Source organism: Venturia canescens, chromosome 2, assembly GCF_019457755.1.
Source record: "Venturia canescens isolate UGA chromosome 2, ASM1945775v1, whole genome shotgun sequence".
Classification (NCBI taxonomy): Eukaryota; Metazoa; Arthropoda; class Insecta; order Hymenoptera; family Ichneumonidae; genus Venturia; species Venturia canescens.
In genome coordinates this window covers 11,594,143-11,610,350 of record NC_057422.1, presented here as the reverse complement: position 1 = coordinate 11,610,350, position 16,208 = coordinate 11,594,143, and the positions used below count along the sequence as shown (strand labels likewise).

General features: G+C 37.4%; 2 protein-coding genes across 3 annotated transcripts; one reads left to right on the top strand and one right to left on the bottom strand.

Moving 5' to 3' along the window:
* Positions 1-1,539: 1,539 nt before the first annotated feature.
* On the bottom strand, positions 1,540-10,888 carry LOC122405822 (uncharacterized). Of its 2 annotated transcripts, XM_043410828.1 has the most exons (16): positions 9,867-10,888; positions 9,699-9,781; positions 9,178-9,292; positions 8,902-9,096; positions 7,989-8,210; positions 7,819-7,908; positions 7,557-7,751; positions 7,357-7,487; positions 6,992-7,196; positions 5,020-5,480; positions 4,753-4,905; positions 4,501-4,683; positions 3,727-3,997; positions 3,055-3,252; positions 2,037-2,857; positions 1,540-1,924 (listed from the first exon to the last, which is right to left on the bottom strand). In XM_043410828.1, exons 3-10 carry the CDS (start codon positions 9,283-9,285, stop codon positions 5,418-5,420), a joined length of 1,209 nt encoding a protein of 402 aa, XP_043266763.1. In that variant the 5' UTR covers positions 9,286-9,292; positions 9,699-9,781; positions 9,867-10,888; the 3' UTR covers positions 1,540-1,924; positions 2,037-2,857; positions 3,055-3,252; positions 3,727-3,997; positions 4,501-4,683; positions 4,753-4,905; positions 5,020-5,417. The 2 variants fall into 2 exon arrangements, with proteins under 2 accessions (XP_043266763.1, XP_043266764.1); XM_043410829.1 differs by lacking the exon at positions 9,867-10,888 and having other exon boundaries at positions 3,727-3,992; positions 9,699-9,845.
* A 1,023-nt stretch (positions 10,889-11,911) lies between these two features.
* On the top strand, positions 11,912-13,889 carry RpL31 (ribosomal protein L31). The gene is made up of 3 exons (XM_043410830.1): positions 11,912-12,064; positions 12,523-12,749; positions 13,702-13,889. The coding sequence occupies exons 2-3, from the start codon at positions 12,529-12,531 to the stop codon at positions 13,850-13,852; spliced, it is 372 nt and encodes a 123-aa protein (XP_043266765.1). The 5' UTR covers positions 11,912-12,064; positions 12,523-12,528; the 3' UTR covers positions 13,853-13,889.
* The last annotated feature ends 2,319 nt before the right edge of the window (positions 13,890-16,208 follow it).

Sequence of the window (16,208 nt, the reverse complement as noted above, 5' to 3'; positions counted from 1 at the left end):
CACTTTCTGAAACAAAGAATGATAAATAAATCAATTAAATCAAGCAAATTGAACGGTGAATTTGGTTGATTACATTAGTTGCAAGTCACATGTGAATGTTAATAGAAAATTATTGCATCGGGATTTAGAAATTTTGCAAGAGAACGAAAATCTGAAAAATGTTGATTTCAATGGTAATATTGACTAGTTTTTCAACCGAATATTATTCGACAAATAACTTTTTTCATCGCATGACATGAGTTTGGAAATTCTGTTTTTTGATACAAAGAAAAGAATAAAAATTTGCTATGAAAAAAAAATAATTGATAAGCAAGTTCCTCAAGTCGGAAATAAAAACGAATACCGAAAAACGATGTATGGAATATAATACCTGGTCTTTTATTAATCTCGGGTGAGAAGATCTTGCGAAGTTGTGCAACCGGGCGAATTGATGATCGATCAATTTCTGATTGGATTTTCATTCTTCTTCTTGAAATGGGCGGCCTTATATTTGGTTCATGGAGACTAGAGGTAAAGGAGCCCGAACGCAATGTTGGAGGAATGGTCCATAAAAGTGATGAAAGATCCGATAATTCTACCGCCTGGCGGCGCTGCTGTTGTAGGATCCGTCAGCGCGAATTTTGGAGTGTCAATCCAATTCGTCGTATATTTCTCTCCTATATTAGCAACGCTTATGATTTTGAAGAGACACACCTTAATATATTTTCGTTTCTATTATGAGGCGATAATATTTCAGGAATTTATGTACTTGGAGATGATCTGTACTGCAAATGTTTTATTTTTACGCTATGCCATTTACGATTAAACAATCGTAATGTGAATATTGCAAATTCAATTTGCAAGGAAAAACGTTTGTGTAGACACTATGAACAAAAAGTAAACTGTATTGAATTTACATCAAACCTCAAACTAATCAATAAGTCGAACTAAACCTAAACCCCAAGCGAGGCAACAAATTTAAGTATTAGAAAACTCAAAATCATTATAATAGACGTTATAGCCTAATGATTAACGGGTCGTGGATTAATTCCGTGCAGCTCGGGTTCGATACCTCTACAGAAGTTTTTTTTTTCCTTAAATATTTTTTCTAAACATTAAAAGATTAGAAAGATTAAAAGATCAATTTTATTTCTGTTCCTAGATTTTTTAATTTAGATTGTAATTTTTAATTATAAAATGTAAATAATGAGAACGCCATTTTTTCACAAGAACGAAAATATATATTGAGCACGGCATTCTTTACTAAATATTACGTTCAGCTATTTGGTGGAGTGGAAAAACTTTATCCATTCGATCTCTCATGAGCCGGCCAGATTGAAGGGACACTTTATCCATTTACGAATACGAACTTTATCGTGAGGTCTTCGACTTGCTCGGTCATGGTGGCGTAGTTTCGTTATCCTCGTCCGGGCTCCCAATCGCGCTTCGTGAGGCACACACGCGACCGCCCAAGTTCCGGGAAAGTGCATTTCCATGCAGTCTTTAGGGAACGCATAAATATACGAACCCTCGTTCGATAAAATGTCAATTTTTTTCGCATCAATTTTTTTCAATATTATTTATTTTGATTATTAACAATTCGACATCGTTTTACAACATACAAATTCTCACTTACTCAAAACGATCATGTATTTCGTAGATATTTTTTTTATTTTTAGTGCGATTCACTAACTTGAACAGCAACATCTATAATTTTTCAATCATTTCATAACGAAGTTCTCAACACGGATAAATATTCCTGAGCTAATTGCAAAAAAGTATTTGAAGAACGGAGTGCACTGAGCTTACTGTTTTTACCAAGGTCCAGATGTTCAAGATTAATTAACGAAGCTATAGCGGGTAGTAGATTAGTAATTTCCTTGCCACTGAGCGATAGAACTCGTAGCTTGTGGCATTGAAATAATAGCCTCAGCAAATCTTTTATCTACAAAAACAAAACATCATTAAGTTAGTCAATCCTTGTATCGATAACTGTAAAGTAATTTTATAGAACTGTGTCCAGTAAAGTTTTAAATTGAAATGTCAATAATGCTTACCTTGTACGATGAGATTACAGCTTGGCGTTTTTACGCAACGCTTTACTCCTGACTTTTTTTGCATCGCAATTCCTGTTCAATGAAGCCGCCAGAAAATTTGCTCTCATCAAAAGGTAGAAATTGATGACGTATTTTGTCATGTCTTCTTTATGTTCCGAACATCCAACCAAGTTCAGGTTGCGCGTCTCTTGAACTCTTCGAATGATTTGGAACAGAGTGTCCTCTTTGATCGCCAATGTGCCCACGACGTTGAGAATAGCCTCTTCCAAACATTTCGTAAGTTTGAAGAGCTCTTCACTCGGACACACAAGTCCACCATAGCGATCCATAAGATCCACAATTTTATCGCGACCACACCTGTCGTCATTCTTCAAACAATCAATACAAGCGTGACATTTGGTCAACCGAATACATTTTCGAGCAACGTAACCCGCAATATACGCTTGAACTTCGTCGCTTGTTTTGACTACATCGTAGTCGTGTGTCGAGAGATGATTAAGACTGGATTGAGACCCGATGTCCAAATACCGGCTATCCTGCTGAGATAATTCCGTGAGAGAGGTATCGGTGGATTCGTTTACTTGTCCGATTTCAATGAGAGCATCGAGCTTCTCCAGAAATTTCCTCTTATGGTTAGCTTTCTCTGCCATGGACTCTTTAGTTCCCATTAGAGTCTCCAGTAGCTCAGTACCACATACGTTACCACCCTTCGGCGGCTTGATGAGGGAGTACGTGCTGAGAAGACGGTATACTTGAGCAAACAAGGTTGGATCCGGATGGTCGTTACTGCCGCAAGCGTTTCGCATCATACCGAAAAAGCGCTGCATGCAATCGAAAAATTTCACTACTAAATATTCTTCATTTTTATATTTTGTTAAATTGAATAATACAAAGTGTGTTACCGCACACTTTGTTATGTGATCGCGATAAACAAACCCAAACAAGCACGAACGTAGGTTTGAATGTGAAGCCACATACTAAAAATGGAGTATTTTATCAGGTTCCGATTAGTTTTTACCTCGAGTGCATCCTGATTGAGTCGAGCAGTCATAAGGTATTCGTAGTTGGCACTTTTCAGATGCTCTAGAAGTTCCAACGTGGCACCCAGAGTGACCTTCAATCCCGTTACCGTGCTATTTGAAATTGGGAAAGGCGACTTCTCTTTCTTTGCGATTCTTTGCCATTCATCCAGGTAGCGAAGGAAATCTTCAATGGCCTACATTAATAACAAATTTAGTATTACAAGAAGTCTGTGAAAAATAATTACAAATAGTGGAATTTGTTAAAAATTACAATTGAACCCGTTGTTGTCAAACGTAACACCAGAGATTGGAGTTACTTGTTTTCCTTATCAATATCTGAGTAATTATGACAACAGATATATCATGCCACGAAAATGTGCATTAATTGTAAGCTTTGTCAGGCCAACACCATATTAAACACTGTTTGTACTGAATGAAAATATACGAATACTTTAATGCAGTACAAGTAATTTTCAATAGTTAAACATATATAGCAATGGAAAATAAGAATCGTGTTAAAGCAAATAGGATAGACACCAAGAATAGATTGGGATTTTAGTGTACATTTGTGTGTACACAGGAATATAGAGCATGCTGAAATAGTTGCGTTCTTGTGCAGATGAAAGTACTGCGTGCGAATAAAAACGCCATACACGTACTTCACTTACGTCATTTATGAAATTGTATTAAATTTGTTGTCATTTCAACATGATATCATAATGGCACGCCATACGATCGCAATATTTTATTGTGCATTGCGATAATTATGTTTATTGTAGGAAGTATTGATGCACTTCTCTCGCTGCAGTCTTACTGCAAGCATAGCATTCGACTTTGTTGATTCCGCATGTACATTTCGTTTCCTGTTACGTTATTCCCGTAACATAATATGGTTCCAGGTATATGTTGTGTTGCACAATGATTGCCGTGCAAGCTGTGCTATGGGTCATATGGCATAATTTATATTTTTTAAACAAGATATATATTTTAACAAGGGTATCAAATAAGGAAGACATATAAAGTGGACCGGTTGCACACTCTCATATTTAATCGAGTCACGTGCCCACATCATAGTACTGTCTGTTCCATTTGTGTCGAAAACAGACAACAATCGTGATACCAATAATGTCAATGGAACACTTGTCTTCTAGCCAGATCCGTACTTTCAGATATCGTTCCAATAATTAGGATATCCTGAATGTACAGTTCGACTGCACAATTGCCAAATTCACTATGAGTACTTGAATTCTCTAAATGAAAGGAGGTGTGCGCAAGAGCTGCTTAAAACATTTGTTTGGCAGACCCTTTTTTCTCCTTCAGCATAGCAATTATTTTTTATCTTTTAGGTTTTGGTCGTATGCAAATGAATCGTACAGACAAATTTAAAGGAAATCAAAGAATCGTTTTGTAGCAAATACAGTACTAATAGTTTTTCAACGAACCTTTTTCTGTGGACACGTATCCGAAGGACGCATAGCGGTGATCGGTGTACGCGACATCATTGCATGAATAAGCCTGTCAACCACTTCAACGAGCTTGACCGTTGGTTGGCAGTCGTGCAAATCTGGACACGTCGGATCATTCTTATACAATTCCATTGCAACTCGGACTCGGTCAGAGAACAGCTAAAACACAAAAGTATTTATAACGATATGGTCACACAATAATTGTAATACATATGCATTTTTTCATACCTGGAATGCAAGAGGAACGTTCATCTTCTGATATCCCTTCGGTTGCAAATGCGCCGATGTCAAAAAATATGCAACACTAAGATTTGGCTTGGTGTGCGCCTCATGCTGAAGAAGAGCCTCGAAGTGACGAAGAAGGACAATACCTTCGGGTGTCTGTATACCAAAACAAAAAATTTTAATTCGTAGTCATTATCCTTACGACAACTCCGATAGATAATAAGATTTCGCCGCCAATCAAGTATATTATTTTTAGTAATTTTATTTTACCGAGAATGACGGACACTGCACAACCCCATTTCGGAAGCACTTTATGAGGTGAGGAAAATCTGACATCATCCAAAGTCGTCGCTTGGGATCGAAAGGATGTTCGCAAGATAACTGGTTTTCGCTGATTCCGAACAAATTCCATACTCCTCGGTTCCACTGTGCTCCATCCATAGTCACAGCGTCCACATGAAATCCAGAGCCACCAAGCAACAAGATGCACTCCAAGATGAGCTTGTGAAGAACTTGGCTTGTGACGGAGTTCTTGCTCAGAAAACAGCCGAGAACTTGAACCCACGCTCCTCGAAACGGCTGGAACATGAACACAAGCGCATGATCTGCTCGAGTGTTCTGTTGTTCGATGGGGGTATGATGGCCGAGATCGACAAAACCATTAAAGTTCATTGTTTTGCGATCGAAGTTAATAGCTTCGCTGAGCGACATTTCGTCAACAAGGAGTACACCTGTGAAAGAGATTTTATATGAATAAGTTGACAACCTGTTATTATGAAAATATAATTACCCAAGCAACAAATTAATAAATCTACGCTTTCTACATTCGGTAACACTGTACGCGCATCTGATAAATGCTGACAATGCACCGTACTACAGCAACATCTAACGAATACATTTGTGGATGGATAATAAAAAATGGGGTGCATTGGAGTAATGTTGTAACAGGTAGAACTAACTACTAACGAAGCAACGGACAGGTTACATTTGCGACAAGTTGGGATCATGAAACAGACGTAGGAAAGGGTTGTTACGCCATGAGTCGATGCGTTGCCATGATATCGAAGCGTTATGAACCTAGTATCATTACAATATAATACGCGCTCGTATAATCAAACAAACTTTATTCTTGACATTTTTCTTATGAAGTTTTTTTATAAATTATCAAATTCTACACTATTATACCATGACATTCTACGTACTACATTGGAGACATTGAAAGCGGTTCCAAAATATTTTCACTCTTAAAAATACCCCTCTTGTCAACGATTTCCATCCGCGAAGCTTTCTTCTTTAAACATTGAAAAACTGCTTTCTGAAATCCATAGCCTATGTCCATTTTGCTTATGTATTTCGACAGAGTGTCTTGACAGGGGAGCGGAAGAATATTGCGCGTACGAAGATGCTCGTACAATTTTGAATTTTTAATGCGCATTAAAAGGCACTCATACACCCAGTCTAACGTGTACCGTCGCTGGTTAGTGCATTTTACTTTAGACGCACTCAAACAAGCCTGGACGACAACTTGTTGAGACGGTGGCAAATCAGAAATCGCCTCAATTAAAGCTTGCTCGTTGACTGCAGCACATTCTTCGTGGGCTCTTCTAACTTGCTGCTTTAAGTTTTCAGTCTACGATGACAGTATGAAAATATTGACATTTAAATGAGGCACCACATTTAAGAATCTCGCATGAAGAACACGAAATAACTGTGGCTTAAGCCTCAAAAGTCGAAGATTTTTGTAAAGTCGAAGATTTATTATAAAGTCTTTAGTATGACCGGACAAACTTAAAATCAATGAAATCGTATTCAGCATTTTTCTTCCTTAAGGTGATCTATCACTTGAGTGAATGCGAGAGATATAGCTGCAAAATGGTTGCACGGTTTACATCGTTGATTTTATGAAAAAATAAAGGTTACACCTTGTTCTCTGATAAAATGAGAATATCGTGTAACTCATATTTTCTTTCAAATATCAACCCACTCGAAATAAAACGTGTAGCAGGATTTTTATCGACTGAACTACTGAAAGATCACGTTAAACCACAAGATGAAGAAAGCCTGAGAACAAGAGGTAGTCCATTTTTAGTTTTTAGAGACTCACAACTAATTATCAAGGCCTAGCTAATATCATAACAAGAATGGCTGTAAATAATATATAGGCTCCTTAATAGTGCAGGTGCAACTCCAACAAATTAGGTAAGTATGTCAAATTTTTCAGTGAAATATAATGACATGTTACCTTTTGCTTTAAACGGCGACATTGGCGTTGCCGCTGCTCTGATGTCTGTTTACTCCGGGCGTATCGAGCACGAACATCCGTCTTGCGACGATTTTTTCGATTTTGTAGGATTTTGCGCCTTTGTTTGCAAGCAGTGCACCGGGGTGTTGGCACGAACTTGCTGTATAATGCCGCTCCTACAAAGCCGGAACAATTTTCTGCGCGCCTACAACACGAAATATTGAAACTACTATTGAAAGGTGAATATTGGTCAGTAATAGCGTCTCAAGGCCTAGTTATTAAAGAGAGGAATTATGAGAAATCTCTCCATACGCCAGGTATAGTATTACATTCATCTACGATACCACTAATAATTGTGTACATACTTTTCGCTCTCTAGCCCAACTCCACAGCACACGATGCCATTTTCCGCGTGACGCAGAAACTGAATTATTTCTTCAATGGACGTCATAATTCTCCCGCATTCGATCGTGACCTCGCTGTCGAAAGCTTGAATCTGCAATCAAACGTGAGCAATGTCATGTATGCTTATAAAAATTATCTTTAACCCATTTAATGTACTTACCGTGACAGAAAGATCGTTATGCAGAAAAAGTTTCATACGCGATTGAAATGTGTGTCTGTCGATTTGTACGAAGACGATGCCAGATTCCTCGCGAGGATTCATTGTCCAACACCAACTCTCGGGCAACAATGCCTGTTTGAGTCGATCGATCACACTTTCAACGCTGCATACTCCGCCTTCATCATTAGCTTCTTCCTACAAATGTTTTAATAAATAAATAAATATATGCACACATACATATATAGCCCAAATAAATGCTTACCCGAACATCGTCGCTAACAGGCTCTTCCGAAGTGATGTCCATTGCATCACTGTTGTACCCAAACGGTACATCACGCACGTCATCATACGCCTATTAAACAATATATGTCATTCTTTTAATCAGGCAGAGAATAGCGTTTTTCGAATACGCACCGAAATAATAATACTCACGAAACTACTGGCAAGCGAACTTTCCGACGTCGTCTTCAAAAGGTGGTCACCAAAAGTGGTAAATCCGATTTGATCATGATCGTCTCCATCATCGTCACCATCACCATCACTGCACGTCATCCGTCGATCCCGTCGATCAGTGTCGTCCAGGATATTGTTCTCAATCTGTCCAGTTGAAGGCGCGTTCGATAGTCCCGGCAAGCTGGCGTCATTAGCGTTCTCCTATTTCAAAGTTGACAATTATTGTATTAGTACTGTTTAACCTTGATTTATTTTGAGTTGTCTGTATAAAAAATGTATTAATGTAATGACTGACAATTTCGGAAATTTTCAATCGGTGATATCTACATCACTTATAATAATAAGATCAGTGTTCTTTCTTCAATCTCGATGGAGAGAAGGGATAGAAATTATGAAAAGATAGAATGATGAACAAAAAGAGGGAGAGAAAGAAAAATTGGAGAAAATTGGAGAAAGAAAAAAGAGCGAGATAATATGGTAACTGAGATGAGTAATTTAAGATTTATCTAGGTTCAAAAATTTTGTTACCTCTTTTAAACAAATTGATAATTATTCATCTACTGTTTTTCTATATAATATTATTGGCATTCATCAAGTTTTTGTTAGCACTATTACTTACAACTACAATATGCATTGCGCAATCCATCATTGTAAAATTGATAATCGAAGTATAAATAAATGTTTTATCAAAAATAAAATAATCTCATTATATAATCAGTGCTTTCCAATTATAGCTGAGACGGACATACAGTTCAACAGTGTTGAATACAAATAGGTATTCATTAAAATAGGCATGTCGTGCGCTGTGATAAACTGTTCATAGTGTTTTCTGCATTGTTTCAGTATATCGCTCTGTCAGACTTATCTCCAATTGAAAAGCACTGAATTTTACCTTATTCTGAACTGCAATCGGCACTGCATCATCGACAAGCAAATATTTGCTACGAGGGACCATTTCGATGACACCATCAGTCCTGACAACACGGTCTTCTCGAACAACACTCTTGTCCGCAAAGTGGAGTTCACATATGAACTGCTCCGTCGTGAGGTCCTGTTGGACTGCTTCACTCCAGCGATGAACCATATGCTGTAAAAAGAAGCAAAATTTATTAGTTAATACTAAATGATTAAAGATTGTAAGTTAAAAAATTTTGATTTGACAATTTACCTTTGGCACCTTGAATACTGAAGCCTGCCTTTTCCCCAACCGCTTTCGCTGTGACCGCTCTGCACAGCGACCGGTCCGACACCCAGGGTAAGCACAATATTTTCCCATGGCGAGACTGAAAACACAAAATATCTAATTGAAAATTACAGGTACGATTTAACCCTTTGTGCCATGGTGGAACTCCGAGAGTGCCACCTGAGTATTGAATTCTGAGCTCAGTGTGACACAAAGGGTGAAGCAGGCTTTATCAACGAACGTCATTTAACCTTAAAAACATTTTTTTCTTCATGCACTGTATACTTGCTACATCAAAAGTCTAATAGGATTACAATTCATGCGAATCTTAGCATTTATTCAATGAAACTCAGCAATAATAGCATGGAATACAAAAAAAAATAATGATTTGACAAGATGAATCAGTATAAGTGGTTGCACATGCCAATATCAACGCTTGTCAACAATATTTCCGTTGATTCGCGAATTGATGTTACAAAAATAATATAAAAGTTGGGTTTTCTTACCTTTATTTGTTGATTATTTATTAATCCGATCTCTAGTACACGTTTTTACTCTGAAACGTTTTTACTCTGAAATAATTTTTACTCTGAAATTCACAATGTCACGATTATCACGTTTTTACATAAGAATGCGTAACTGTGTAACTGGTAAGTATGTAAACGTCACTGTACCAACACAACTGCCAAGCCTCACAGACGTATCCTATTCGTAACCAGGCGCTGATATCGCTTGCGGATACATCTCGAACTACGAGATCTTTCATCACTTTCACCGACCATTTTCCTACCATTCCGCCATATGCGTTCGGGCTCCTTTACCTCTAGTCTCCATGATTTGGTTTTACGATGGTGCGACGAGGAGTTCTGGATTTTCCAGGTGATATTTTTCCGATCGATTTTCGTGATTCTTTTGTTGAGCCGTGACCAGCTGGAAAATTCGAAGATTTATTTGATGTTTTAAGTGATCGCTCACCAGATTGACGATTATTTTTAGGACTTTTTCCTGAGGAACTGCTGATATTCCCAACAGCATTTGCGTAATTCAAATAGTCCCAGCAGCTCATTAACGTATTGCAAAAATCCACTACTGAAACGCAGTGTTCACAACTGCACTGATGTTTATCATTCTCTAGAGATTTTTCTGCTCCTTTATTTTCTATCAAACGTCTAATTGTTGAGAAACACTTTTCTCGTTTTTTCAACAATTGGCGCAGCCAACGTTGTTCTAATTTATTGGTATGAGCTGCAATTTTTCCTCTTCTTTTTTCAAACGTTTCAACCCACTCCTTATGACGAGATAGTACTTTACTCAAGTTTACTTCTTTTTCTTCTTTTGTTGTATCGCTTTCTGTAAGTGTGCAGTTTTCAGATTCTTCGGTTACCGATTCAGCAGTCACGTAATCATCAGTGTCATTCGGATGGGTTAAATATTCATCGAAGAAATCATCTTTCACTGGTGTAACAGGAGTTATCACTATTTTTGGTGGCTTGGGTGTTTTTCGATAAGTTACATTGCGGTTCTCCCATAGAGAAGGAACACCTTCCAAAATTCCTTCGTTCGTTGAATTCTCTGCTGCATTTAATGTTCTTGACATTGAAAATAATATGGTTGTTTCTTCAATTATTGTGACTAAATGTTGTGTAAAGTTCAGTGGATCTTCGTTGTACTTCTCGGATAAGCAGTGCATGATATCATCGCTACTTTCATCATGGCTACTGCTGGACTCATTGATATCATTTTGTAGAACCATTAAGTGGGGCCACAAACTACTTTTTTCTAAACTTTGTCTCACTGTTGGTTCTACCCTTCCACAAGGCCTCCCATCCGATATGTGCAAATCTTGACACAATGACTCATTCTCAGTAAAATTGTAGGAATGTACTGTAGATTGTTCCATTTGTGAAGTAGAATTAGTTGTGTTTTCAGAAGATTTTGAACACATTGAATGGTCAAGAGTTATCTGTAACTCGGACCGTAGAGGCTCTTCCTCCATACTCGTCACTGTGTCGAAAAAAGTGTCGGCTGATGACATTAAGAACCCTTCGTTCAAGTTAGAATCGATAGATTCTCCTATCCTAATCAAGATTTTTTTTTTAATTAACGGAATCAGTCTTAAAAGTTTTCTTTTAAAATAAAGCATACAATTACAAAATTATGGAATAAAAATATTGTAAATGACTAAAAAAATCGGTAAAATAATTGAAAATATATATTTTATTAGAGATGATCAAAATATAAGTGTGGCAGAATAAATCAGCAAAATATAAATATTTCAAATTTCCTTACGAAATGACGTTGAGTCCCAGCAGTTAATCTTGGCCATATTAACACAATAACTCTGTATCGCGGGTTTGTGAGATATGAAAGCAAAACGAATATTATAATTTTTGTGCTAATATAAAATTTTAATATGTATAAGCAAGATTTTAGTTTGCGAATGATCGTGGAGACTATGCTCAATTCCTTTGAGTTCGTAATATTGAAACTTGGATTAGAACGTTAGAACGAACGAAAAAAATTATCTTCAATAACACGAAAACATCGAAAAAGAGACAACAATAAACACTTTTGAACTTGAATCTAGCAGAGACGAAGGTCAAATGTGTGATTGGCGATTGGCTATTCAGATGTTCCTTATACCACGGAAGCTGCGCCTCTAGCAGCCAATGTAATAAAAAATTCTCTTCAAGAGGCCTCTTGATTCGTTGAAAATCAACAACAATCCACCCAACCACAGGACTGCGTTGTAAAGCAACGCATGCGCAATGAGCAGTATTGTTCATGAAAATCTGCCCATGGGCGCGATTTCGATAGATTTCCGAATTCCACCGGTGTCGAGCTCTTTTCAGTGGATCGATTTGTCGGAGAGGTAATGACAGTTTTTCTTTTCCATAAAAATCGCCAAACATCCACGCGAGTTTGAAAAAGTTTTGTTAATAAAGCCAAAAGACACATTCTCGAGGTTTCGGTCTGTCTGGACGTTGAAATATTTATGTGATATGTAATTGAGTTTGTGAAATACAGAAGGCCTCATGTGACCGACGTTTGTTTACAATAACCGTGATATATCGCGTGAACAGATCGATTCAAAGAAGGATTGCAAATCGCATTTTATCCTTATTAGTTGTTTATACATATTTTCATTCTGAAAATATCGCATTAGTATGTTTTAACACAAAATACGCTATTTCGAACATAACCTCAATTTTAGAAATTCCGAGTGTCCGTCATCGAATTCTTCGATAGCTCATTTAACCGTTCTTGTTTCATCTTTGTGCCTCGTTAATAACCAGGAGAAGATTAAAATCGTGAATTATCTTTTTTCAGCTCAAGATGCCAAAAACTAATGAGAAGAAGGGCAAGAGTGCCATTAACGAGGTTGTGACTCGTGAATACACCGTAAATCTACACAAAAGACTCCACGGAGTAGGCTTTAAAAAACGTGCGCCACGCGCTATTAAGGAAATCCGCAAGTTTGCTGAGAAGCAAATGGGTACTCCTGATGTCAGAATTGACACAAGGTTGAACAAACAGCTCTGGTCCAAGGGAATCAGGTAACTTTCATTAACCTCTCAAGTCTATATGCGATCAACCTTTGTTGGAATCTTTCTCACCTGTTGTATCCATTGATTGCGTACAGGAAGTAGTTTTATGCTAAAGTTCAAAGCAAAAAAGAAATGGGATTTGCTTGTTTCTTTAAAATATTGCAGACAATCTGACGTGGTTATGGAAATTCAGTTTTATGTTTGATGAATACTTGAGGAAATTGACAGATCCTATCAAAATTTGAATGAGGGCTAAATTGAGTTCCATTATGCGCTAGAAATCGTATTCATTTGTCAATTTTGAGCAGAGCAACATTGAGACAAAATTTTGATACAATTCTGACAGTTTGTTTAGCTGCTGTTTTCAAATCTGTAATTCTGAGATTCTTGTTTAGGTTCACATTAACCAAATTTATGTGAGAATCCACTTCATAATAAAACACTATGAAATGTATATGAAAACATTGGATACTTAATTAATTTAAAAACAACGAGGAACATTGATTGAATGCATATAAAACAAATTGAACATGTAGCAATCCCATTATCAAAAATTATCAAAATCAATTCTTTGACATATATTATTTATATTATTGTAAGATAGTTGTCGGGATTAACGCTCCAAATTGTTTAACAAAGTCCAATTTGATTAACTGTTTTTATTTACAAAATATTGAAAGTGTACAACCAAGTTCGATGTTTGGGTACTTCTGCAACATTTTCAAAAAATTGAAGAGAAAAGTTGTGAAAGGCGATGGAAATGTAAAAACGATCTTGAATGAATAGTACAATTTTATAAAATGAAATTGAGTTGTGAACTAATGATTTCATTGCTAATTCATTTACTGTACATTTTTCATTCGATTTCTTTTCGATGAAAATTTTTCTAATGACTTGCTTTTAATGAAAAATGAATTATTTAATTGTACCAAGGACTGATTCGAGGTTTCCTTTGTTATAGGAATGTACCTTTCCGTGTTCGTGTTCGTTTGAGCCGAAGGAGAAACGATGATGAAGATTCGGTGAATAAATTGTACACCCTTGTAACATACATACCTGTGGCTACGTTCAAGGGACTGCAAACAGAAAACGTTGACGCAAGTCAAGACTAATTGTTTGTAAAATAAATAATTACGTCTTAAAGTTTTACTATTTTTCGTTATTTTGTTATTAATACCTTTTACCTCATTAAAAGTTGATTAATTTTTCTAAAGAATCTTGAAGAATGTCAATACTAAACAAGTTCATTCGTTCGCTGCGTTTTCCATATCTGAGCAATTCAATTTTTCAGATACCTATTTTTTTTATTGAATTTTGATAAATGCTAGTAACTACTTTACATATTGAGAAAATAATATAAAGATATAAAATAATTTATGACCCGTTCACCCCTTCGATTCTTCAATTTTTCTCATATTCCTGTTGCCCAAATGAACTTGCAGAGGGGATAAATCTACCCTTTTAATGCCACCTGCTGCTAAACTGATTATTTCCAATGTTCCCTTCCGCTCATCCCTTGTACTTTCTGGTGACGGACTCCCTTAATGAAATTGCAAACTTCCAATCATCTGACGTTTAGTGTATATTTTGTTGCACTCCGTCTCCTTGAAACTCGATGTCTTATTCGATCTAACTTTGGATATTAATCATATTTCTACCAACCGCGATTAACTTTCTTTCACTTATAACGCTCAGATCTTTCCTGACGAGAATATGTCGCTCCTTTTCAAAAGTCAAAGAAAATACAAAATGAAAAAAGAACTTTCTTTTTTGCTCGAGTTATCGACGATGTCTACACCCTCATTTTCCTTTGCAGAGTAGAAGGCGTTACCTGCAAGCTTGATAGGTAACACGTTCCGTGTAATTTCCGTTTGTTACGATTTATAGAATCGACAACACTGATATCTAATGCAAGATTTCAATCCACCAGTAGACTAATCCTCAAAAAATTCGAGAAAATTTGTGTAGAATTAAAAAATATATAAAATGACAGAAAAGCAATCACTGGGCGATTGAAAGACTGCGCGGATCATCGAAGTGTGTACTGAATTTCGAGAATCGAGAAATATGTATTATCCCTATGGGCTACGTAGCGCGCAGTATGTTCGGACGATTATACGAGTGAGACGGATCAGATGAGATGATATATTGTATTTTGCTGCTGCGAAGGGGTCGAAAAGAAAGAAAGATTGAAGGGAGGGAGGGCGCAACACACGAACTGATATTTAATCAACTTCTGTAGGGAGAATATTATTCTTGGGACAAATCAAGGACATATGCACGTCGAGAATCGCACGGGGCAAGTGGTTTTCGAGGGTTTGGGGCGGGGGTAGCCACAAGGGGCTAGAGAGCGTATATTACATGTGAGAAGCACGAATGAATCGTGTCGTATTGCTTTTCGATGCGGCGGTTATGTCCGCCGTCATAGGAACAGGGTTTTCCCGCCTCTGGGCTTTCCGACACTGCCCTACGTACACTGAAATTGTCCGGTCTGAAAAACCTGTGGAGATGGAAAGATTCTGTGTGATGTTTATGTACATCTATATGCGCATCTCGCGCGACGGAAATCTCTAGGGAAAGACGCGAGGCCGATTTGATCGGGAAGAGGGTTGAAAAGCCACCACATGCATTGTCCTTCTCGCGCATACGTTCGAGAACATTTATTCTTGGTCTCTCTCTGTCGTTCCGTGAGAACAAGTGTTGCTTGAGTGTCACACACCCGAATCGTTCGACGCGTTCACGTCACACGGTCTTGCATCCCTTGAGACTTGAAGAATTACGTACGTAAGTATATATATATATATGTGCGCGGTTGACAAGCCGACTGCAACTGCCCTGAACCACATATTGGAGCTTCCAATTTCATCCACCGGAGGCTCCACTGTCGGCGCCGCTCGTTTATTCGCTTTTCGCTTTGTTCGGTTTGGTTCGCAAAATTATTGTCACAGAAAATATCGGTAAGGGACTACTACAACGATAAGGACTGAAAACCGTAGCCTGTCAACCTCTTGAACGTGATACTAGACGACGTTCTGTAATCGATTATTAAAATTCGAAGTTGAAAAATGCGCATACGTTTATGGGTATGACGATGAAACGTTGAGTCTAGAACAAGGAGCTCGTTGACCAATCATAGAGGGATGAAATGTCCAGTACAAGAATCTGAACAGCACTCGAATTCGTTCGAAACAGTTGCGATCAAGTAGTTGACAAAAAATTTTTATAAGTCACCAAAAGTATTGCCTAGAGATTAAACAGGATTTTGTAATGGTCAAGTGAAAGAGATCGAACACTAATAATAGTAGTAAAAGTCTACAGCGGTCGTCGTGATTTGAAACACGTAATGATGACTATTCGAGTTTGTCGTTAATTTTATAAATCTCCTTATACCAAAGCTCCCTGAATGTTGCGAGAATATGATTAAAACGCTAAAATCCGCAAATGATCAAAGGCTACACTTTTCGGAAC

Bases quoted from the DNA above. Each gene is read 5' to 3' on its own strand.
- LOC122405822 (XM_043410828.1), bottom strand. From the start codon at position 9,285: ATGGGAAAATATTGTGCTTACCCTGGGTGTCGGACCGGTCGCTGTGCA. The intron at 7,488-7,556 runs GTAAGTACATTA...GTTTGATTGCAG, and splicing joins ATAACGATCTTTCTGTCACG to ATTCAAGCTTTCGACAGCGA. The intron at 5,481-6,991 runs GTAACATGTCAT...TCTCTTTCACAG, and splicing joins GTCGCCGTTTAAAGCAAAAG to GTGTACTCCTTGTTGACGAA.
- RpL31 (XM_043410830.1), top strand. From the start codon at position 12,529: ATGCCAAAAACTAATGAGAAGAAGGGCAAGAGTGCCATTAACGAGGTT. The intron at 12,750-13,701 runs GTAACTTTCATT...CCTTTGTTATAG, and splicing joins CTCTGGTCCAAGGGAATCAG to GAATGTACCTTTCCGTGTTC.